This window comes from Ictidomys tridecemlineatus, chromosome 7, assembly GCF_052094955.1.
Source record: "Ictidomys tridecemlineatus isolate mIctTri1 chromosome 7, mIctTri1.hap1, whole genome shotgun sequence".
Lineage (NCBI taxonomy): Eukaryota > Metazoa > Chordata > Mammalia > Rodentia > Sciuridae > Ictidomys > Ictidomys tridecemlineatus.
The window spans coordinates 176,104,858-176,130,600 of record NC_135483.1 but is presented as its reverse complement, the minus strand read 5'-3'; the positions used below and the strand labels follow the sequence as shown (position 1 = coordinate 176,130,600).

Below are 25,743 nucleotides of genomic sequence, written 5' to 3'. Positions count from 1 at the left end.
AAGTGAAAATATAAGAAAGATGCTAATGTTGAGTTTAGAATTGATGAAGGAGTTTTATGTATATAGTCTCTGATAATAACAGGCCGTATACCCTGCAATGTCTAGCTCACATCATAAATGACCTCTGAAGGCAATATTTTCAAAGACTTGCAAGTAGGGTATCCATGTATCTTCCATATCATATTGTGAAGAAATGCAATTCTTGTTTTACCAGTCAACCAGTGTGATGTCAACTCGTTCTCTAACATAAATATTGGAAAATTAAATTTGCAAAAAAGAATATACTATGAACAGATACTATGTTCATTTATTTCTTGGCTGCCTCCTGATGTTTTGGGTAGCTCTTATGGATTAGAACAGGAATTTCAAAATGTCTTACAGTGAAGTTTCCCCAAAATGATTAATAAGCTTCCTTCATAAATAATGTTTGTTATCAAATGAAACCATTATTTCTTTCTGTTTTTAGAAAAAAATATGTAGCTTTCATGCCTATGCAAACTGGGATAGAAAAGTCTAATCAAAATAATATAGTTATGTTTTTTTTACTCCCATAGTTACTATATTTGTAAATTAAATATGAGAGAAAAATCCTAATCTCACAGGTTTCACTTAACAGACTGTAACAAAATGTTCAAAGTAATTTACTCTAAACTGAGAGCTGCTTGCTGCTAGAAAACAAATGTTTCCTGAGAAATTCAAAATATCATTTAGCAACACCATAACCATTTACAATTACAGCGTTCACCACAGAAAGTCATTCATTCTTTGCACAAGTAAGTGAAGTAAGTCTATAAAACGAAGAAGGATGATCCATGTGTCTAGAAGCAATGAATCAGAAATGATCTCCTTTGAAACAAAATGTGCAAATATGTTCTTATCTATATCTCTGTCATTAATTGTTACTCAGATTTTTTTTTTTTGTGTGTGTGTGTGTGTGTATGGTTCTGGGGATAGAACCCAGGGCCTTGTGCATGAAAGGCAAGCACTCTACCAACTAAACTGTATCCTAGCCCCTCAGTTCTTTATAGGATGGTTATATTTTAATTTATTCCCAGTGTCTCCCTCATGTCTTTTACTTGTTCAGAAGCACTCAAAGTAGGTGTTAACAAATAACTGGTAGTATAACACTAAATATCAGGTCACATGTGATACACAGAAAGCATCAGGTTTGGCAGATTTCACATTCCACATTCAATTGACCTTCTGAGAACATTCTGGACATTCAGTTTCCTTTCAAGAGATTTAATACTGTTACCCAAAGTGCAGTACTTAACTACAGCAACAGGTCTGTATGATTGACAAAGATATTTGGTTATGTAGGAGACAATATAGAATGATGGTCATGAATATGGTCTTTATAGAACTTAAAAATGTCTTTGGCACTGTCTATCTTTAACACTGTGGAACTCAGAACAGTTAATTAAGTCTCGAAGCTTCAATTTCTTCAAGTAAAAATAAGGATAACATTACCTCTGTTAAAATGACAGTGGGCGTCAAATGAGATAATGCATGTGATGTGCTTGTCCTAGTGCCTGGCATAAAATAAATGCCTATAATGATAATGATAATTATACATAGCTTTCCAAGTCTCACTGATACTCCAGTTTCATTGAAATCAGTTATATCATCAATCTGAAATACTATATTCCATATATGGATTTATTTCTCAATAATGGTATACTTCAAAAACACAATTCTCCAAATGGAATATAGTTTGTAAGACATTTAGTAATATTCTTACTCTAATGGGTAGGACTTTCCCAGGTATCTAGGAGCTCACCATGATGTCAGGTTTCAGTTATGTTTCTGAACATAGCTGCTAGGAGGATAGATACTGATATTCTTTCTTCATATATCACGTCTTGTGACAGTTCAGAATGCCACACTAACTTCTATATTCAGCTAACCTTTCTCTAAACCACAAGTCTTGAGACTAAAAGGGAGGTGGTAGAGGGAGGTGACATTTGACTTTACTATCTGTAAATGACCTTTCTTTAATTCAAATCCCTTTTCCATAGCACATACTCTCTTTCACTATTATCAAACAGCAAATGGCTCCGAAGTTCTATCCCTATAGGGCTCTAAATTTCCTAGGTTGCCACCATCTGACCATAAAAAGCAAGAAGGTGGAGTTCCAGGATTCACTTTCTGTTGGAAATTAATTCCTCTATTTTCTTCAGCCCATGTAGAATTATTTAAGCAAGTAATCAGATTTTGCTGCACTATGAAAGAATGTTGGTTCACAAAGAGCTGAGGCTTCTCACAAACACTGGGCATGTACTTCACAAGCTTTTCACAGGATTAAAAAGACAGGATCATACTGCCGTTGGCACTGTTTTAACTACCAAATGCTTCCCTGGAGATGCAACCTGTGGTAACTCTGCTTTAGAATACAGATCCACCTAGGAGATCCCACCTTTGGTATTACAGATCCTTAGGCTAGCCTGTCCTATTTTCTCCTCCTACTCTAAAGTCAAAGGATCACTTTGGGTTTTCCTTCTTATCCCTAGCAAAATAACTTTCTTAATTTCTTGTATTTAGTTGCAAAAAATATTCTGTAAAAACGAAGGTGGTTTTTATCCTATATCTAAATGAATACTCACTAGACAATGTCTACTTGTTTTATTGTTATCATCTATTTGTATGTTTATACAAAGTTGTCTTTTTCTTTTCTTGTATTAACACTTCATTGAGGATCCCAATATCATGACTGTATTGCTTGTTTGCTAAAATTTGAAGGTTTCTTAGAATGTTTTTCCGCAATGCCTTTTGACAGGGTTTTTGAGCATTATCACTTGACCCAGCTCTGAGTTACATTCTGCATGAGTGGCACTAATTTCCTCAAAAGCTGAATACATCTGCATTTTAAAAGCAACTGTGATGGATTTTAATGACATCTTTAAAAATATATACTTTCATTGTTATTTAGAAACTTCTCTGATCCTCACCTTCTTTGTCTAACTCCCTCAATTTATAATTCTCTCCTAGGATAGATTTTTCTTATCATCTGCTCTACATCAAAATGAGCTCTTTAGAGAAATCTAACATTATTTTATCCAACTGTGAATTTAAGTCACAATGTTACCTTTTCTAGGGACAAGGATATTTGGCACAAGAGCCTATCTCTAATTGCAAAGTGACACTCTTAAGAATTGTTTAAAAGAACCTATTGTTCAAAATAGATAGAATAAGATGACCCTTACCATGCAGGACTCACATGCCAGCCAGCTAGACTTCAGGCCACCTGAAGTATTAATATATTTACTCATTAAAGGAATTTGGGATCTTAGAACGTTTTCTTTGAAACTATGCTTCCATTTCTGGCTTCTTTACTTCTTCAGTGCTGATCTAGGTCTACAGGAGAAAAGTGAGACTGTTGTTCCATATCCTGCTTAAAAAGATAACATTACTTCAAAGACAAGAACAATAACACCTGACAAAAATAAAACAAATTATCAGTTTAAAAACACTGTGCCTGGGGCTGGATTTGTGGCTCAGTAGTAGAGCACTTGCCTTGAATGTATGAGGCACTGGGTTCGATTTTCAGCACCACATATAAATAAAAATAAAGATCCATCAACAACTAAAATTAATAAAATAAAATTAAAAAACCCCACTGTGCCTATGTATGCTTCTTAATCTTAACTTTTTCCAGGAATTAAAGTTATTTTGGGGTACCTACTCATGCAATTTTGTTCTAGATCTAGCACCATAAAACCATCTAAATATATATAACATATACATATATTTCCAAAAATTTCTTCTTTGATATGAGAGAATTTTTCTAAACCCTTCTCCCCTTAAAACAAAATCAAAATTTAAAAACATGGAGTTAATTCCTTGAACAAACAAAAATTAGATTTTACCCAAGTTGCTTTAAAGAAAATGGAATTTATTTTCTACTTTTTTTTGGAGGGGGAAGGGGGATCAGGGATTGTATCCAGGGGAACTTAACCATTAAGCCACATATTTTTAGTTTTTATTTTTAGAAAACATCTTCTAAGTTGCTTTGGGCCTAGCTAAATTGGTGAGACTGGCTTTGAACTTGTAAACTTCCTGCCTCAGCCTCCCAAATTGGTGGGATTATAGGAATGCACCACCATGCCTGGCAAAAAGGGAATTTCCTTTAAATCAAGACAGATAATACAAACCACTCAAAGTAAACAAAACCAATACTTAAGAACATATTTTTTAGCACTACAGCCTTGTAATATTTTTCTTTAGATAATTGCACTTAATTGTTATAAATTTAAATATGTTGCACTTCTTGATAGTCACCCTGGCTCTTGAACTGTCAGGTAGTGAGATGAAATAAGCTGTTGATGAAACAAAGGAGTCATATAAATGTATTTTAATCAAAATTGCATTTACATACAATTATAGTTACTTTTTCAATTTACACTTACACATTTATTTCATAACATCTACCAAGAGGTTCTTGTGGACTACAAACCAGAGTTGACATGTTAAGGATATATGTAACATGATTTATGAATAAAGATTTGACTAGATTGTGGAATAAGAATGTGTCTTTGATATTTTTAAAAACAGTTTAATATTCTAAAGGTAGATATGTAATTTCCTTCAAATTCATTCATTCAATAAATGTTTGAGTGCCAACTTGTGCCAAATACTCTTCTAGTTCCTAGAAAACAGTGATTATCAGGACACACATAATCCTTGCCCTTAAAAATGATCACACTCTGGTGGGAGAGACTGATTTTAAAACTCAACACATGAATAAAATATTTACAAATTATGTTATGAAGGAAATATACAAGTTGCAAACTAGGATTTGGTGCTGGGAAGAAGTTTCTACAGGGTAAAGCTATGTGAAAAATAGAAGAGGTAAGGTATGTTTTCTACCTGTCTTGTCACCGCCTTGTCAAAGTGAAAATTTACCTCACCAACTGGATACAGTGGCAAAAGAATATGGGTATTCCATTTCCCTGGTAGTATATTTTCATGTGCAGTGCAATTATGGCAAAGAACACAAATATACGCATCCTGTAATTACTACCAAAATACTGTGGAGAAAATCTTGAATTACTGCAATTTATATAAGGGTTCCTTCCCATGATTGGATTTCATTGTAAGTTTTAGTGCCAGGACCATAGCTCCAGAAGCATGATATAGAACCCCAATCCCAGTATGTAAACAACCTTGACTTCCCTGAATGAGTTGAATACACTATGATCTGCAAATGAGAAAGGAGCATGTGATGTTAAAGAAAGGAAAGGTGTACAAGGTGGTCTAACTCAGAGCAGCCATTGAGACTTTTGCCACTCTAAAATCTGAGTTCCATCACCTCCCTGTGTTCAAGAATCTCACTCCTGGGGAGAGAGGGTAACCCAAATATAAACTATCAGAAGGCTCAACCACTAGAGGGAGAAAGTGTGCCTCTGGTGACTAGGGAGCCAATGAAAGCAACTCATTAAAAGGAGAGGCTTCAAGGGAGCTAAATTAAGCTCTAATCAGTCAGGGGTAAGACCTATATCAACCATGGAAGCCTTGGGAAACTTCATGATGAACCCATAAGACTTTACAATTGATTCTCTTCTACCAAATAATTCAGTTGCTTAAACTATCAAGATATTTCACCTTAATTTTGAATGTTTTAATTCATGGTTTCTAAGCACCTCTTTAACTTTGCACATACTTAAAATACTTAAGCTTCCTTTCCAGGAGGAATGACAATATAGAGAAGCTATGTGACCCTTTAGATACTGGCCCCTTTAAATACTGGCCATTTACATATTAGGAACAAAATTCCAATTTTCTCAGTTAATTTAAGATTAAAATCTTTGCCATCCATTGGGATGATTAAAGTGATTTGTGGGTTCTGTTTAGTCTCTCCTAATTTTAAACTTGACTTTAGAAAAAATAATTTTATTTTGATCATTGGAAGATAGGTAAAAAAAATTGCTTTACCAATATGTAATTCACAGGCACCGTAACTATCTTAAAATCATTAGAAAGTTGTTCCAAGCTTGAGCCCAAATGATTTCTCTCCAATCTTGTTTGCTGCATGGCATCATAATTTTCCCCATCCCCCCCATCCAAATAAAGGGAAATAAAAGGGAAAAAAGTGATTCTATTGGCACAGTTGATCAATAAATAAATACAATATATGGAATAAATCTCAAAAGGAGTTCATTAAAAAACTTAACTACAGTATTACTCAAGTTATACAGTATCCATTAGACAGTCTCATTGTGAATGAATTCTTTCCTCACACGAAAAATCTAAAGAAGACATTTCCCAAAATTTCCCAGACATACACAGTGGTGCTTAAGATAAAGTTGATAATTTTATTTTCTATGTGTCATTTCTCTTTCCTGGGGGGGGGGCGGGGAAACCCTCAGCAACTATTTCTGGGATTCTTAAAAGGAGTAGGAGGAGTGGAGTACGGTGCTGCATTGATTTTCTTCACAATCTGTGATATGGTTTCTCAGAAATGCTGTTTGGCAGTCCCGATAATTTCATGTGTTTTCAAACTTAACCCACCCAGACTACACAGTTCAGTATTTTCAGCTCCTTTCATTTTCCTTTTCCCCTTTAATTATAGACGTCTCCATTCCCCTCTTTTTTTGCAAATGTGGTTAAGAAAGATACTAAATGCTACTATTGTAGAAAGAACATACATTTGTTATTCTCATGACGATTTCTAGAAATTCTTCCAAAATACAGAGGCTGTGATCGATGCTTATTGCTGGGCAACACTTGAAGGGTTACTTTTTTGGACCCTCATTCGTTCCTCTGACTTGGATGAATGTGGCACTTGCCCGGGGGAGAAAAAGCAAGTAAACACTCTAATTTTAAACTTGCACTGTAAAGCACTTTCAAAATAGTCATAGTTGAGCTCCATCTCAGACCTGAATTTCTGCCTGGGTCCATTCCCGAGGGCCCCTCTATTCGGCTGGCTCGGCGTCCTGGTCTACCAGGTGCCGTTTTGTGAAACTGCACCGTAGACTTGACTGCGAAGCCCGGGCGAGCTGGTGGGTGGGTCCAGGCGCACACCCCGGCTCGGACCAGCACGCCGATCCCGGAGCTCCACGTCCTGCGCCGCGACGGCCGTCCCGCTCCAGTCGCCCGGCCTCTCCACGAATCCCAGTTTGAAAGAAAACTTCACGCGGCCGAGATGAACCTCCCTGCACCGTTCCAATCCTTCCTTCCCGGCGGGACGAAAACGTGAGATTTATTAGGAACCGGGGGGTGTGCGTGTCTGTGTGTGTGTGTGTGTGGGGGGGCCGCCACCGCACAGCCGGAGCGGGTTACCTGCCCTCCCCCGGACGGGGGCGGGGTCCGCCGCGGCGGCTGGCGGGCGGGGGGCGACGCGGCCGGGCGCGCGGGTGGGCGCGAAGGAGTGCGCGCGTCGCGGAGCCGCCGGGGCAGCACTTGTCCTGTAATCGATTGCCGAGCGCGCCGAGCGGCTGAGCGCGCCGACACGCGCACACGCGCCCGCCAGCCGGAGAGCACACACACACGCGCGCACACACTCACACTCGCACCGGCGCTCGGGTCCCGCACACACGCACGCCCGCGCGCGCGCACGCACGCCCGCGCCCGGGGCCCAGCCGCCCGCCGCCCGCCGCCCGCCGCCGCCGCCGCCGCCGCTGCCAGCCCGCCCTCCGCCCGCGGGCGTCTGCGCGAGCCCGGCCGGCTGGGGAGATGTGCTCGGGCTCCGCCGGATCGGTTTCTCGGGGTTTGACCAGCTGTCCCGGGCTAACCCTGCTCCTCGCTGAAGATGGAGGAAGTAAAAACAGGATTACCCTTAGCTACAGATCCACTGCCTTAGTTTCCACCACCAACTGCAGTGCACAAACACACGTTAGGCACAGGAAAGAAAGAAAGAGAGAGGACACACTAACAGTAAACACAAACAAAAGGGTGATGGGATTATTTTACTGCATGCACTGCTGAGGTAAATCTCCGCTTGGCTTTTGCGTGGGGAAGAAGAGCTCTTGTTTTATTTGTCTTCTGATTCATAGATTATATATGAATTTGTGTATGATTTGCAAAGGGGGGAGTGTTTTCAAAGTTAAGTGTAATTATATAGCATCTCGTTTTGCACTGTGATCAAATGACTTGTTGCTGTTAACCAGTGATAATAATAATATAGGTGTTTTTCTCTGGGAGGGATGGATTGTGGTTATGATTAGGGTAATGATTTCTGTTAAGGACGCTCAGGAAATCGGGTTGAAGATGATGTCCTCTGCCTTAATTTATCTTCCCCTCCTGGTAATCTGTTTCTGGGATGTTAATCGATTAATCAGTTCTCATCTCTATAGCTGTCACGGATTTGGACTTGTTTTGCTTTGTTTTAACTTGAATTCTAAGAAGAAAGATTGGATAGTCTGGAATAAATTGCAGCTGTCCAGATAAGGTAATATCCAGATTCTGTTGGGATTGAAAACAAACAAAACAAGACAAAACAAAACAAAAAAAACCTGGTATGACACATGTAAAAAGGCAGCAGTTAAATCACTTTGACAGGTTCTGGTATGGGCGAAAGAGATGGAATTAAGATTTATTTCTCTCTCTCTCTCTCTCTCTCTCTCTCTCTCTCTCTCTCTCTCTCTCTCTCTTTCTCTCTCTGTCTCTCTCTTTGCCAAAGGCCAAAAACAGTCCTGTGAAGTTGGCCTGGGTTCCTTGCTGGGTTATGCCTGACTGTCCCTCCCCTCTTACCCCCCCTCCCCTTTTTTTCTTTCAGTTTTCTTGTCTTAGCTTTTGGTCGATTCTTAAGGAACCGGTGGATCAAGTTTTTTCTCTTCTTGTTAATCGCATTGCTGTAGCACTGACTGACCTCTCTCTCTCTCTCCCTCTCCCTCTCTCTCTCTTTTTTTTCCTCTTTCCTGAAAGTACGTGGTGCCATTCCTGAGTGACTTTTCCTACTAGACCATCCCAAAGGGACGAGGGGGAGGGGTGGAAGAAGAAGGAGGAGGAGGAGGAGGAGAAGGGGGGTGTTCCTTCTCTCTCATTTCTTGGTTTTGTTTATCTGCCGATCTGTTTGCTGGATTTGGGCTTGGAATGACCCACCTGTAAAGTGCTTTTCCTTCCTCCTCGCCTTGAACTCTGCAGGGGGCTTGGCTTGGAGGGGGCCAGAGAGGGAAAGAGAGAAGGGGGAGACACAAAAAACTTCTTTCTTTCTCTCCGTTTATCTTCAGCCCGACATTGTCACCTCCTCTTTGAGGGGTTAGAAGAAGCTGAGATCTCCCGACAGAGCTGGAAATGGTGATGAATCTTTTTTAATCAAAGGACAATTTCTTTTGTATGTACATTTCGTTTCTCTTTCTCCTTTTTCTTTATTTTCTTCTCTGAGGGTTAGTAACCATTTCATTGATGGGGCAGACTTCTTTCACTTCTCCCTGACGTCTCTTTCTTTTTAATATGTGTATGTTAAATGTGTACGTTTTTTAAAGAGATAAACTCATTTGTTAAATATCCGAAGAAACTGCTCCCCTTTTGAACTTCCCGGATCCCTTTCTTTAAAGCCTTATGTAATCATAATTTGAAAGAATTTGATAACAGGACAGCAGGTTGAAATTTAAGTCCTATGTAGTTTCAGAGTTGGGAATTTGATCTGATTATTCCATAAAGAAAGAAAGAAAAGTTTTTTTTTTTTTGGTGGGGGGGCGGGTAGAGAGGGTGATGGTGAAGCAGGGGAGGGGAGGGAGAAGGGAAGTGGTTTTGGAGACAAGAAGTGAAGCTGCCTGTTTTCCAGTAAGTAATGGAGAAATTCCAGGAGCCAGGGCTAAATATACTTGGCGATCAATACAGAAATGGCTCATTGTGAATAATTTAGCTGCTGGTGCAGTGAGAGTTTTGAAACTAACGGCAAAAAGGACCAGGGCCAAAAGAAAAAAAAATAAGTAAAAATCTCTTCAGGACTTGTCAATTCTTAAACTTTTTCCTTCAAAGAATACAGTTAGATTATTGATCTTTTCATTATGTGAATCAAAGCTAGGGGGTGTCATCTCATATAGTTTACTTTTGTTTCTGTGAGTTAAGTTCTGTCTTGTGTCATTGGTGCATGAAAATAATTCCCCAAACTGGAAAAAAGTGATTCCTTTCTGCATAGCCAAAAGTTTCTGAAATTCTTGAAATCAGAATGTATTAAGTAGACTTGGCATTTGTATCCAACCATGGTCTGGCAGGAAATTAAGGTTACATTGAACAGGTGCTTACACAGAACTTGGGGTAGGCTAAAATGTCAATACAAGTCAGAGAGTTGGCCAAGTGCTGCAGAAGTCTTCAAGACACAGTTGGGCACGAAGTTTTTTGTTTTGTTTTGTTTTCTTATGGTTGTTTGTCTTCCCCCTCCCAATTAGAACATGATGAACCAACTTGCAACAATTGTGAATAGAGCTATCTGTATACTGGGGAAGTCCTCAAACTGCAGTGCGATTGTGGGAAGTAGTGAATGGCAAAGAACTTAAGTCCCAGTTGTAGCTGGCAAATTTGAGGTGTATCTCCCTCTTTTTTTTTTTTTTTGTTAAAGCAAATACATTTTTATTAAAAAGAGCCACTCTTCATGCTATAGCCCATCTCACAGCACACTTATCTTTCCTGTCCTATCTCCAGTAGGAATCAGATCATTTGCAGAAGGAGTTCAGTGACTTGCAAATGAGCACATACAGTACACTGTAGTATGTTTCTTGGGCACAGGTTGCAGCAGCAACATGGTCTAACTGCTTGGAGCTTCAAATAAGAATTTAATGGCAGATAGCGAAAGGAATCATTGTGTTTAAGGGTATAATTTCTTGTTTTACAGCATTGCACTTTGACTATGGAAACAGAGGCTATTGATGGCTATATAACGTGTAAGTATTCATTTTTCACTAATTTGTTATTGATGATAAAGTTACCTTTGTATATTACTTGGGATATAATTAAGAATTCTGTTCTCTTATTTTTTTTCACAATTTTCCTTTAAATGAGTTTGAGAAATAGCATAGAAGCGAGATATATCAGAAATATAGAAGTATACCTACTACTTACTAAATTAAGGATAGTATTTAAATCAGTCACAGCTTAGCAGATCAACACTTTTCTACTTGATTTTTTCCCCCATTTACTTTTTAGTTTAAAATAGGTTAGGTTATTTACGTATGTACTAGTATGCTGTGTACTAAATATTTACTACTCTGTAGCCTAATTTTTCTGGGCACATAATGTGAAAGAAATCAGCTTCTTTTAAGTTGACTTTTTTTTTTTTTTTTTTTAGCAAGCTCTTTTTTCAGACATTTAACTTTGTAACAGGCAGCATTTTGGAAAATACTTATAATAAATTCTTTGTTTAATAATTAAATTAGATGTTAAAACTTATCTTTTTTCAAGGAAAAGATACTTTAGAAGTCAACTACTTCATTTCCCCTTATTTGATGTGTAAGAGCATTGTGATAATAAAGTTTCGTTAATTTTTTTATTGTGGGCTGATTGTGGCTTTTCGTCATTTCATTCATTGACTATGTTTCTAAAAGATATTTCCTTATAGTTTCTTTTAAGGGAGAAATGTACTGTTTAAAAATTCAAGACTATGCATTTCACTGTGTATATGAAGCAAAGTTAGTAATTAGATTTTTTGTGACAATGAACAGAGACCAAAAGATTTTATTTTTGTGAAAACAGGTGACAATGAGCTTTCACCTGAAAGGGAGCACTCCAATATGGCAATTGACCTCACCTCAAGCACACCCAATGGACAGCATGCCTCACCAAGTCACATGACAAGCAGTAAGTCTTCATTTTATGATTTTTTTTTCTGTTTCTCAAGTGACAGATTTGAATTTGTTAGGTCTGTGGGGTCTGCTCACATTGTGGTGTTGCTACTGCTGTAGATTTTGCTAAAGAAAGAACAACATAGATTTATTCCTGTTCATTCTAGTATCATAAAACATGAGCCTGCTTACTAGTCTGAACTATCCCAAGGTGGCATTTGGGAGCTGGTGCTTACCTGTATCAGGTAAGAAATGTTAGAATCTGCTGATTAGTGTTTTGACTTGGTGAATTTCTATCTGGATTTGTTGTTGTTGTTGGATTAAAAAAAATATGGAAACATGTCACTTCCAAAGGACTTTTCCATTGGAAAAGGACTCTTGCAGCATATTTAAAAAATAGCATTATTTTATGTTATCATGTTACAAAGCTAAACATTGTATTATTTCTTGATTAAAAGAGGTGGGGGGGGGAGAGAGAGAGAGAGAGAGAGAGAGAGAGAGAAGAAAATGTTAAAGTTTCTCCTCCAAAGCATTGTAAGTGAAGTATAATTGAAATTTATTAAACTCATTTATATTCATTTCTCCAACAAAGTTGAAAGCATTTGTTTCAGATTGTCCAGGAGAGAGTTGTGAAAATTTGGAAGGATGTTTTGAGTTTGTAGGAATAGACAGTTTTGGCTGCAATTTTGATAAAGGGTCATTCATTGATGTAGTATACTATGTTTCAGTGTAGTAAAAAAGCAACTTACATGCAGTCAGTGACACAAGACAAAATACTTACAGTTATTAAGAATATGGTTTATCTTCTCTTAATGTTTTATCAGCAAATCAACTGCCAGTACTCTGTTATTCCTACTCAAAAGTAATTTGAAATCTTATTTTCTTTATACTTTTGTATTATCTTCTTATATGGAAATGACAGGATTTATATGTAAATATAATTTAAATGGCAAGTTTTCTGTTGATGCTATGTGAAGGAAGGGCATTTCTTTTCTTTTGTGAAGACTAAACTGAAGAAAACCAAATCATCTATTTAATTTTAAGCATATACTTAATTCTAATTACCTGAGAGAAATTTTCCTTTCCACTTTGCCTCTTATAGCCTTTTAAACTTAAGTTGTTTTAAAGTTACAAGCTTTGTAACTAGTTAAGTTTACTGAATTATAAGCAAACATATTTAGATTACTCTTGAATACATTTTGCAATTCATTAACTTTAAGCGATCTTGGATTGAAATATTTGAATTTACTGTATTTAAAAGTTTTCTTCTTTAATAATGGAGGAGTTACTCAGAAAATTTCATCATTCTAGCAGTCCTTGAAATTCCTTTACTGTGTAGAAAGGAAGAACTAAGAAAGTTACTGAGTGCATATGAACTAAATTATATTGCTAATTTCTTATATTATATCTTGCAGCATTAATTTGTGTTTTCTGTGTTGATTTGATAAAGGTTATTCTCTGTAGCAATGTAGGCAATAAGAGTTTTTACATTTAATATTTAATTGTTGTTGTTGTTGTTGGATTACTAGTTCTTTGGCAGGATATGTTTTTATTTCACAGAAACTTTCTACATGATTTCCTAAAGAGTCAAGATAGGTTTGCATTATAGTTTTTTTATTAAGTATTTAACTATTGGATTTAGAAATATTGAATATATGGAGTAGAGAGTAACTATTAATCAGACTTGACTGTCTTACACTGGTCACCACCAGAATATCTGCAAGAAAATGTTGGTTAATTAGTTAATTAGCCCCTTCATTTGTGAATTTGATTCAGCTTTTGTAAGTACTTGTTTCAAAAAGGCAGTTCACTCTTTTTTTAAAATAAATAGTCCGGAGTATAGGCATGATTAATTTGAACAAGTAAGAAGTGTGCTTTTGACATTCAAGCTTTTCTCACCCAACAACAGTAAACTTATGTTTGGTAAAGAGTTTCTTGTGGTGTTGTGTATTTTTTCTTTAACTTTCTAGCCTGGGGCAATTCCATGTTAGTACAGTTTTTGGCTGAACTGCACATGTTTTCAGGTTCTTTTCCAAACAGTTGCAGGTTAAATATTTTGGCTTTCACTTCAGAGCTGTCTGTGCATCCTTTATGTAGCCTCTATTTACAGTATCTAGGTTACCCACTTAGGTGTTAGATGGAGAAGATACCCATTTTCCCTCTCTTAGATCTAGGAGAATATCAACATTTTAGATTGCCAAAGTAAATAGGGGTAGAGAGGAACTCTTGACCATTAATTAGAACAGGGAGCGAGAATTGGTCACTCCGTTGCTTTTCTGTGACTTAGAATACTTTTTGGGTATGAGACCTGTCAAATCACTTGTATCTGAGATCACTAGTTTTCTATATTCCTTTATACACACTGTTGATTTTGTTAAATGAAAATAGCTTATTTTCCTCATTTTTTGAATCTACTTCTAAAGGGCTGCTGCTTCCTGAAACAGAATAAGTAAATGCAGAAAACTATGATAGAATAAGAGGGTCTCTAGTAGCAAGCAAGAGAGGTCTGTGGGTAACGGGGGAAGGAGGAAAAGTTATTTTTAAATATTTTAGAAAAAATAAAAGAAGTAAAACCTTTGACTTTTATAAACCAACTAACATTCTGGCCATAAAGTATTAATAAGATGTGATAGGTAACTTATTTGGCTTTAGGAAAGTGGTCAGTATCACTATAGGGTCCTAGTCATTTGTTCAGGGCATTTGGTGACTATTCCAAGATGAAGGGTATCTGTACAACTTGCTGCCAGCTATTGTATAAAAAATAATGACAGCAGCTATCATTATTTGACAGTGCTAGAATAGAGTACTGGCGACTTGGGAGAGAACTAAAAATGTGATAATGCCTGACATTTTTTAGTTTTAAATTTCAGCGTATAAGATAACCTTGAAAAGAAGTAAGAGGTATTAGTGATCCTAACATTCTATAATGACTACTTCCTATGTTTTAGACTGAATTTTCATGGAGAACTTTATAGACTTTTTATTCTGGAATAAGGATCTCTTTGATAAGAGGATGGGCACTGTTGCCTGAGATCATTAGTGTACATACTGAGTCTGCTGACAATCTTCGATGTCAGGGATGACAGAATATGCCTTGATGGCTACTGGAAATACACAGTGTTAAGTGATTTTAAAAATAGAATCTGGAAGTTAAGAATCTGAGATAGACAACTCAGGCAGAACAATATAAAAATAATCCGTATTGTGTTTTGGTCCATCAGATGAAACTTTGTGATTCCTTCTGATTCTGGGTTAGCTTATTTCCAATTCTTGCATAGTTGCTTTGCTATCAGTTTTAAACTGTTCAATACTTACAGCTGACTATGTTGAAAAAAATTTAAGGCTCAAAAATTATAATTTTTTTAATAATGCCAATATGTAAATGTTTTGCAGAAAATTACTTAAATGATGTATGAAAATATATTGACAATTTGTTTCTCTTACTTTAAAACCTTTAGGTGGATTAATTATATAGTCATTACTATTTATCAGTTAGTTTGATGGCCTGGTGGCATGTATGGAATTGGAAGAAGTAGTAATTCCAGTGTTACAAGGTTCTGACCATTAATCAGGTCAGGGAATCTAGTTTATTCTTTTCATAGTGCTTCACATTCATTTTTTTTCTTAGTTTCCATTTTTAGAACCTAGTGAAGCAGAAGTATATTATGATTTCTATTTTTCATATGTGGAAATTGAGGCTTGAAGAAATCAATTGACCTGTTAGGTTGCTTAGCAGAAAGATAAAATTCTCAGGGTTGGGACATAAAGTGGGATATAACTATGTGGGTAGGTAGATAATTGGTATCTGTCTCTATCATCTTATCCTCTCAGGTTGTCTGCCATGTCCAATACTAAACCATGTTTTAGTGACAAAAAGAGTATTACAGAAATAGAAGAGTGTTATTATGAGGGTGGAGCAACATCAGATAATCTTGTCAAGCCAGTGTTCTAATGTGCTTTTTAAAATATAGCTTATATTATGGGATTCACCAGCTTTCTGAGTTGTCTTCTGTAGTTTAGTTTGGCAGTCACCCTTGGTTGGATTTTCATAAGGCACACCCAAATATGACACCAGCTGGGCTTGATGTAAAATCTAGCTCTGTTTGGAATTGTAGTGCTTTGGTTTGTGTATATGCCCAATGTACTTTACATTTAGTTCTTATTTGTTAAAACTTTTAACAAAAGCCAAAAAGAAATTTGATTTAATTTCTTTATACCTATCAGAGATAAATTTCTGACTGCATTTCTAAAGAAAAAAGAAAACTAAAAGAAACATATATTTGCAGGTAATTAACAGAAAAAGAGTTGTTGTTGTTGTTGTTATTATTATTATTATTATTTTGCTTTGTGACTCATTCTACCTCGACCACTCTATATTTTTAGACTGCTTAGAGTTGAAGATTAAGGTTTGTCTTTGAAAAACAAAAATGCTTACTGTAGAAGGGTTGTCCTTATTACCTTTATCTTTGCTCAAATCTGTCTTTCTCTTTGGAAGTGCTTTTGTTAATATGTAACATGATCGATTATGTTCCATTGGGAGTCTTCCAGGAAGCCATAATGAATTAAGATCTCTGGGTTCCATGCTCATCTCTCCTAACTTTTGATACATTGATATATTCTGAATATTGATGTATTTTGATCTATGGTTTTCTGAAAGATCAATATAGCAGTGTCACAGTTCAAACCCAAGGTAGCGTATGTTGCTTTTCTCTGCTTTTTTTCCTTTATATCTGTTTATATCTTTTATACACACACACACACACACACACATATACACACACACGTTAGCATGTTAGTACATTTGTTAATTAATTGAGACACAGAACATCTGTGCTTTGCAATAAGTAAGGAGTATTAAGGAATTTATCCCCTATATTATAAATGCATTTACCACTGGATTGAGAGAGGTAGAAAGCCCTCGTTTATTGAGGTTACATGGGATGCTCAGCACTGTTCTAAATGCTTTCCATATTACTAGTCTTTGCAGAAATTCCCTGAGGTAGATAACCTATCTCATCTCTCCATATGATAACATAAAACTGAGGGGCAGAAGAAGCATGGGAGTTATATTGGCCTATGTTAGCACTCCTGCCTTGCCAATGACTTGCTGTGTGAACTTGGGCTTTTTTTTTTTTTTTTTTTTTTGCCGCATAGGGAATTGAATTTAGGGGTACTTTCTCACTGAGCCAACACCCAGCCTTTTTTATTTTTATTTTGAGACAGGGTCTCACTGAGTTGCTTAGGGCCTTGCTAAATTGCTGAGGATAGCTTTTAATCTGTGATCCTCCTGCCACAGCCTCCCAAATTGTTGGGATTACAGGTATGCCACCGTGCCTGGTGAACTTGGGCATTTTAAGTTATATCCCTGAGCTTCAGTTTCCTCAATTGTAATTATGGGGGTAAACAATACCTACTCCAATGGGTTGCTGATAGATTTAAATGAAGCAATATATATAAAATGCTTAGCACGATTCCTGGCACTTAATAAGACCCAATAAATTATCACTGCTGCTATTACTCAGAGCAGTCAAGTCACTGTTTTTTGTACCCATGACTCATAAGAAAAAGGGTTTGTTTTCAAACCCAGATCTGTTTGGAGTCTGGATCTTTTGCTCTTGCCTGTTAACTGCATGGATCCATGGCACAGAGACAGGCATTTTTGGTAATTTAGAGTAAAAATTGAGGAAAAAATATTCTCTACTATTTAAAGTTCTATGAACATTTTTGTTAAGAAATCAATAGAGTTTATCTGTTTGTCAGAAGTTATTTTAATTGATTTTCAGTGTTCTCAAATAAAGTTGTATGGTTTTGGTCATATGTAAAAACGTACGTCATTGCTTATCCTGGGGTGCCAAGGATACCAGTCATTAGGACTGGAAAAAGAAAAAGTATCCCCCACTTTTTTTTTTTTTTTTTGTTCCTGGGACTGAATCAAGTGTTACTCTACCACTGAGCTATATCCCCAGCCCTTTTTATTTTGAGACAGGGTCTCTCTGGGTTGCTTAGGACCTTGCTAAATTGCTGAGGCTGGCTTCGAACTTTTCGATCCTTCTACCTCAATTTCCTAAATACTGGGATTACAGGTGTGTGTCATGGTGCTGGGCAGAAAATATCCTCTTAATAGAGTAATATGTCCATATAGTCTTTCACAGAGTGTTCCCCTAAAAATTTAATATTATTTGATGCTCTTAAGTGTACCATAAATTCTCATTTGATTTAAATTGTGCTAGGCGTGGTGGCACATACCTATAAACCCAGTGGCTTAGGAGGCTGAGATAGGAGGATTTTGAGTTCAAAGCCACCCTCAACAACTATGAGGTGCTAATCCAACTCAGTGAGACCCTGTCTCTAAATAAAATACAAAATAAGGCTGGGGATGTGGCTCAGTGGTCCAGTGCCCCTGAGTTCAATCCTCAGTACCAAAACCAAACCAAAACAAAACAAAACGAAAACTTGATGATACCTATTTAAATTGTAATAAAGTTGTTGCTGTGTGTTTTGGGGGTAATGGTTTAGATGTATTAAATTTGAAGTAAGCTTTAAATTTGATTATTAGTTATAGGCATTTGACACTTTGATGGACGGTTCTAGTTGACTGGTTGAACAATTTTGTTGGCTGTCTTCTAAGGATGCCAGGCACTGTAAGGTACATATGTGCACCCTCCTTGTCCTTTAGGAGCTCATGCTCCGCGGGGACAAACAGACTTCTTCTAAACAGGGTGTTGTGTTATAGGAAGCTGAGTATCTTCATGATTATAGGGTGTGAGAGGTGGTACTAGTTTGGGAAGATTTCCTAGAGGGAGAGGCTGCATGAGCTAGGATTTATTTATTATAAAGGTTTTAGGAGAGGAGTGGAAAGTATCTTCAGTAAATGATGTACCCACAATGAGAGCTGAGAAATAGCATGCAATATTCTGGGAAATGTAGGTAGGTTGGTATTTCTAGAGTATAAAATTGGCCTCTAGGAAGTTTGAAGCCAGAGGTTACTCTGAAGAGTTAATCAGGATAGGACGATGGAATATTTTAGGATGATGGTTTTCATTTTCAGGAGAGCCAAGGCTGTTAACAAAGCAGACTTAGGGATTTTTTTTTTTTTTTTTTTTGGTGGTGGTGGGGGGTGATATGTTGTGTTTTTTTGAGGTGAAGTCTTACTGTGTTGCCCGGGCTGGTCTCAAACTCCTGGGTTCAGCTGGTCCTCCCACCTTAGCCTCTTGAGAAGCTAGAACCACAGTCACAAGCTACTGCACCCTGCTTGTGATTCCAACTTTTTCATTGATGTGGATCACACTGAATGTAATGTGGGGAAAAAGCTTGTGGATGGGGACCAATCTATACGTACGGGCATCTTTAATAAGTTATTGCAGTGATTGAGAAAGCGTGAGAGCTAGTGGTAGTGGGGATAAAAAAGGAAGAGAGGCATGAGAGATAGGGATCTGGTTTCATTTTTCTACAAGGGGATTCAAAGGGAGAGAAGAGGGGTGAACATGAAATTGATAAAATTATGCTCTCTCTACATACAGATGATATACTACAATGAATCCTGCTTTTATGTCTAATTATAATATATTAATTAAGGTAATAATAATAATGACAAATACAGTAATAATAATAGAATACAGTAATAATAATAGAAGAGTGATTAGTAGAGTAGAGCAAATGGATTAGTGGAAAGAGGAGATTATTTTTATTTTTATTTTTTTGCATTTTTAAATTTTTTATTTATGTTTTGTTTTTTTAATTTAATTTTTTTGCATTTATGAGTATGACATAATGTGTCCCACTAGTACAAATAATTATAATCAATTAAAAAATAAAGAGAGAGAGAAGAGTAGAGTTTGGGTAATGTCTTAAGAGTGGATTGGACTTGGTTAGTAGAGTTAAGGAGAAGAGGGAGTTAAATATGGTGATTCCCAAATTACTGGATAGAAGACGATATGTTCCTTCAGCAAAGAAGACATTCTGGAACAAGTTTCCAGGAAAAGATTAGTTTAGTTTAATTCTGGATACAGAGTTCGAAGCATCAATAGGGTATAATATGAGACAGGCACTCATGATCCTCCTGCCTCGGCTTTATAAGCCGCTGGTGTTACAGATGTGCGCCACGGTCATCTGCAAAGGAATTCTTTTACTGTAGTTTCAGAAGTTGGATTAATGTGATATACTCACTGGATTTTTAATCAATAGGGTAGAATATGGGAAGGGATAGTAATCAAGTACCTGGACACATTAGAGTGTGAACTTTGCTTAGTAGTGAAATGTAGCTTGTGCCTTCCTTACATGTTCCTGTATGACTTCAGCAATAGTTTGGTATTTCTTAAAAATTCTTCCCTTAGTACCTCTTAGCTTTATTTCCCCAAAGGACCCATTAAATAAAAATCATATATTGAAGTGAATAAAGACATGCTTTAATAATCTCTTTGCTTAAAGGAATTCTTTTTTTCTTTTTGGTACTGAGGAATGAATCCAGGGGCACTCCACAACTGAGCCACATCCAGCCCCACTTCCCCTTTTTGTATTTTATTTAGAGACAGGGTCTCACTGAGTTGCTTAAAGCCTTCCTAAATTGATGAGGCAGGCACTTGTGATCCTCCTGCCTGGGCTTTACAAGCCGCTGGTGTTACAGATGTGCACTATGGCCATCGGCAAAGGAATTCTTTTATTCTAGTTTCAGAATTTGGATTAATGTGAGATACTCACTGGTTTTTAAATAAAATATGCTAGCTCTTCTCTTTATAATTTTATGATGTATTTAATACTGTAATTTTTATGGTTATATTTTTTAAAAAAATCATAGCTAATATATGCCATATATTCCAATGCCTCTAATGATTTGTCTTTATTCTATACCTATTTCTTTATGAGTAAATATGTAATTTATAATACATAATCTTTTTTAGCTAAATGCCATTCAGTTCTGCCATAGTATTAGTCAAGGAATTTAGTACTATAACTCAAGAGACTTTTTGAAAACTTTGGGATAAATATGCAGACATTGTACATATTGTTTTAAAATGATTTGGAATATACTTAATTTTTTACAGAAGATAATAATATTATGTCCCTTGGGTAAAATTACCTAGAGAAGAATTAATTATCATAGTATGTATCTTAAAATATATGTTATAGAATTTTATCTTAAAAATGTAAATTACCCAAGATACTATAGAGTTCCAAATGCATTTAATGACAGAAATACTTCTTCTTAGATGTCCTGCATGTGGAGATTTCGGAACTCTCTAGAGAGATGCTTTTCATCTTTGAATCATTGATCCAGCAAATATTTATTGAGCACTTACTTCTTGTGATGCACTGCTGGTGTTTGGGCACTAAAAATTGTTAGAGGTGTTTTAAAGAGAAGGATGTTATTTTCAAGGAACCAAATAAATTGATTTTATTTGAGATTTTAATATTGTTTATTGTATTTAGAAGTAAATAGGTATGTTGTACATATCATCATTTATATTCATTATTAATGAATTTGTTGCTTGTCATTTATATCCATTATAAATGAATTTATTGCTTATTTTGTTTTATCACCGATTATTATGTTTTTAAGTGCAACTTTGAAGACACACAATGAGACAAAGTTGAAAGACCAGCCAATTACATAGAAAGGTTCCCACAGGATAGCATTACCCCATGAAATTACTTATAATACAGGATTTGGCTCTCACCCTTGCAAGTTCCAAAACTTGAATTGTGGCACACCTAAAGTATATTCCTGTATCAGGGTTGACTGACATTAAATAAGTTTACAGAATTAATATTTAAAGTCTGGGTGCCAAGTTATGTTTATACCTTCATTAAAATAAAAGAAACAAACAAAACCCCCAAGCAGATAACATGGGATCTGGCTTACTATAGTTAGCTTGACCAGATCATTTTGTTCTTTTGAACTGACCTATATGGGTAATTAATGAAGGTCATTTGCTGAGCAGATTCTGAACAAATGAGATTATATAATTCAAATATTCAGAGATCTTATATATTCAGCATCATAATAGAGATAACATTGCCCTTGGGGTTGAAGTTCTTTGTCTAATTCCTTCTCCCTTGAATGGATATGGATTTAGACACCCTAGATCTAGGTTCAGTCAACATACTTCTGAGATGCATTTTTCCCCCCTCACCTTCTTAACCGAATAACCCAGATTTAATCTTTAGCCTATGTTAATATTTATAATCAGGTTATAAGAAATTCTTGCTGGCCTGGGATTCATTCAATTTCTTTTTTTTTAATATTTATTTTTTAGTTATTGGCAGACACAACATCTTTGTTTGTATGTGGTGCTGAGGATCGAACCCGGCCGCACGCATGCCAGGCGAGCGCGCTACCGCTTGAACCACATCCCCAGCCCTCATTCAATTTCTTTAATGTGGTTTATATTTCTGTTTTAAATTTGTTAAATGTTGATTTTTTGCAGCTTAACTCTAGGAAGGCAATCTTAGAATGAATGCCTGTAAAGGATACTTCAACTACTATTGCTATGAATTTAAACTTCTGTTTGGTGATATGTTGACAAGTGTTATGGTCAGCATCTTAAGAGGTCTTATGTCCACATTAGATGAAGATGATAAGTAGCACTGCCGCCTATAAAAAACACCTTAAATGAGCTGAAGGTTGAGAAAGAACATCCAGTTTAGAGGTCAGAAGGAAAAAAAAAATCACACTAATTCCATGGGGTCATGGAAGTAATCTGACTATAACATTTGAGATTTCATAGCAAATTTATAATATTTCATGTTTCTTAATAGGAATGATATCTATTCTGGTGCTATATAATCATGTTCAGTGAAATCCAAGTTAATATTAGTATGAATGTTTTCAGGATGCCATCATCATCATCTTCATTACTACGACTACTATCTTTATATGGCACATTTAGAATTCATGATTGAACACCATATACTTGTAATTTTAAAACCAGTTCTCTATCACTTATTTAAAACTGTTTTTAGTAGCATGTACAAGATGAAATGCTTCAATTAAGTATTCTTATGCACTTCAGATATTTTGAGGAGCATATAATTAATCAGTGTAAAGTCACGTTCTAATAAATTAACATTCTGGGTGTCTACACCTTTGACATTTTTGTCATTGCTCTTTTATTATCCTTGAAGCTGTAGTTTTTCTCAGACCCGACTATATCAACTCTACCTACTTCTTACTAAGACATCAAACACAGGGCTTGGTAATATTTTGAAGTTCTGAGATACTATATTACTCTTTTTCAGTTGAATTAACGTTGAGAATTTCTGGTTGAGTTCTAAAGAGGCACCATTTCTTTTACAGCTTTACAAAACATATTCTGTTATGACCATTTTTGTGAACATCCTTATATTGTTTTTGTTTAAAACACACAATTTAAACAAATTATATTTATATAGAGAAATATTTTTGTTTTATAAAATATGTCTTCCACATCTGGAAGACATATTTTATAAAAGAAAAATATTTATACCTTTATTATCCATAGGATCTTATGTAGATAGCTTTATTTTTCAATACATTTGTTGTCACTTAGAAAAGTGGCATTTCTGTGTTTTTTGGACTGAGGATTTGTGTTAAATACCTGATTGTAAAAGGTCTATCTATTTGTATTAGAAATGTTTGCTCATATCATTCATATATTCTCTAAAACTTAGAAATTGGGCTATTAATTTTTAGGTCTTAAAAATTTTTTTAGGCATTAAAGATAGGTAGTCCCTAATCATTTTTGGGTACTGTTTTAAAGTTTTAAACACAGTAAAATTATAGACTCTATTATAGTATTTTGAAATATAAAGTGAATTCTTTTTTAATGTTAAAATTTCACCAAGCATTTGAAAGCAGCAATACATTTTTTGGCATAACAGATAATTAGAAAAAGAAATATATATTCTGTCAGTCTACTGTTTTCAGACTCTCAAAGCCTGAATTCCATACTGCCTCTGCATGAACTATGACAAATTCATAACCTAATGACAGTTTGTGATTGGGGGATTTTGGAAACCAAACAAAAAAGAAACATCCCCTGTCTCCTGGCAAAATTAAATTTAAAGTAAATTATTTTTATATAAGTTATCAAAGAGAAGCTTTTTGCATAAAAGATTTTGGCAAATTTGAATAGTTTTCAGTTGGTCTCACAGTTTGAGTAAAATAGCTAGTAAAAAATTTGAAGGGATTTTATATTTTAGCAAATCAGAAAAGCCTTCCTTAACCAGAAAATTGACTTTGTGGAACTCTAGGTGCAAGATAATGCTATTTATGTTTTAAAAGCATATGCAAAGATAAGGGCAAGAAGGAAACATCAAACTAATGAAATAATTTACTTTGTAATCTGTGAGGGTAAACAAGGCTTTTATCTTTTGTTTTTCCTGAACAGTTGTGAATTCTTTGGATTTCTTACAAAGAACTAATTCATATATTTCTTGTGTAATTCCAAAAAAATAATAAAGCAAATTCAGTCAGCTCTCTTTTCAAAGAAATAAAGTATGGTGCTGTTTTGTAAGAGAGGTAATGATAACTCCGATCCCATGGGTTTAACTTTGAAATTTCAGTGATATTATAGACTCATGAATATGGACTAGTGTCATTGATGATAAATACTGAAGTCTGTTTTTTTCATATACACGTGTTATCCTCGTATTTATTGAATACTATTTTAGATTTAGTTAGCCTATGGCATTTTTTCAATTGTTATAATACTGTGGGATTTCCAGGTAATATAATACCCTCTGATTTATTTTATGAGTGATCATTTATAGCCTCAGATACTGTAAACTAAATAATACACATAACATTTGTTAAAAATGATTCCTGCAATGGTGAGGAGACATTGTAGGATATGATAGAAAAAGATGTCTGAGTTGAGGAGTTAAAACTTAGATTTTCTGTTCTATCACATACAGGACAAACAAGTTTACTTTTTAAAGAGAGCCTCAGTCTCTTTTTTCATGTTTATCAATTTAAAACTCCATTGAGTATTGCTAATTTTTTTCCTTTAAAAATTTTAAAGAGAAACTGTTTTTAGTAAGACTACTATGGTATGTTGTTAATGGGAGTAGGACCTGTGAAAATAACTTGAGGCACATGAAAAAAAAAAAAAAAGCAAGCAGAGATGTGAAGTATAGAGAACTTAGAAGACTGCTGGTTCAATAAGAAATCAAGAACCAAAATAACCAATCCTGCAGTCAGTAAACCTAGTAGGGAGAGCAGAAGGACAAATGAAAAATTGGACCATTTCTTCCTTTCTCTTTTCTTTTAGAAGATGTAAATAAAGAAATCAGTTTCTAAGTCAATCAAGGAAGCTTCCTACTTAATTATGAAGAATATGGCATAGGATGAGAATGGTTTCTAGTAAAAGGTAAATGACTAAACATTGAGACTCAGTAGGAAGAAGCATAGTCTTGAGGTGACTGAAAGCCAGGGACTTGGAGATAGCGAGAGGTTGGTTCGGAGAAACTGAGGTCCTGAGAGTTTGAGCTGATTAAAGCAGGGCAAAAGTGGGTAGTGCCTCAAATAGATTGTTCTAATCAACCAGTACTGCTACCAGTGCCACTTTAGACTCATCTATTGCTTTTATCTTTTGCACAAGTGACTTGTGATAAGCTGGGTTTGTGTGTAAGAAATCCCAACTGGTTATGTTCTGAAATTAACATTGGTCTTGCCTATAAGCTGCCATTTTACTTCACTGCAGAGGGATGGAAGATTGGGGAATTAGGGAGACCATAAGCCTGATAGAAACAGTAAGAAATCTCTGTGCTCTTCCTACCCCCTTTTGTGAGGTATCGATGAAGAAGGAAACTGATATTGAGCAGATGAGATGGGGTTTTGCATTCAATTTTTGTCTCTGATCTGTTTGTTATCTTTTCATTTTCCTCCTCAAGTGTCTCTGACACAGGCACTGAGTGTTTGACAGACTTTCTTTTATTTTCTTTCTTTTCTTCTTGTTTCAGTGCTGGAGATTAAATCCAGGAGTGTCTCCCTCTGAGCTACATCCCCAGCCCATTTTCAAATTTTATTTTGTAACCAGGACTACCT

General features: G+C 35.9%; 1 protein-coding gene across 8 annotated transcripts in view; it reads left to right on the top strand.

Moving 5' to 3' along the window:
* Positions 1–6,904: 6,904 nt before the first annotated feature.
* The window catches only part of Ikzf2 (IKAROS family zinc finger 2), a 153,751-nt gene continuing 134,912 nt past the window's right edge, over positions 6,905–25,743 (top strand). For 2 of the 8 annotated variants that reach the window (XM_078017966.1, XM_040294872.2), the window contains exons 1-4: positions 7,609–7,924; positions 9,168–9,234; positions 10,775–10,823; positions 11,632–11,736. In XM_078017966.1, the coding sequence (XP_077874092.1) occupies positions 9,232–9,234; positions 10,775–10,823; positions 11,632–11,736 (157 nt within the window). In that variant the 5' untranslated portion in view covers positions 7,609–7,924; positions 9,168–9,231. Of the gene's footprint in view, positions 7,192–7,608; positions 7,925–8,600; positions 9,272–10,774; positions 10,824–11,631; positions 11,737–25,743 lie in introns of those variants that run through there. The other 6 variants (XM_078017963.1, XM_078017965.1, XM_005331859.4 and 3 more) reach the window with 6 other exon arrangements.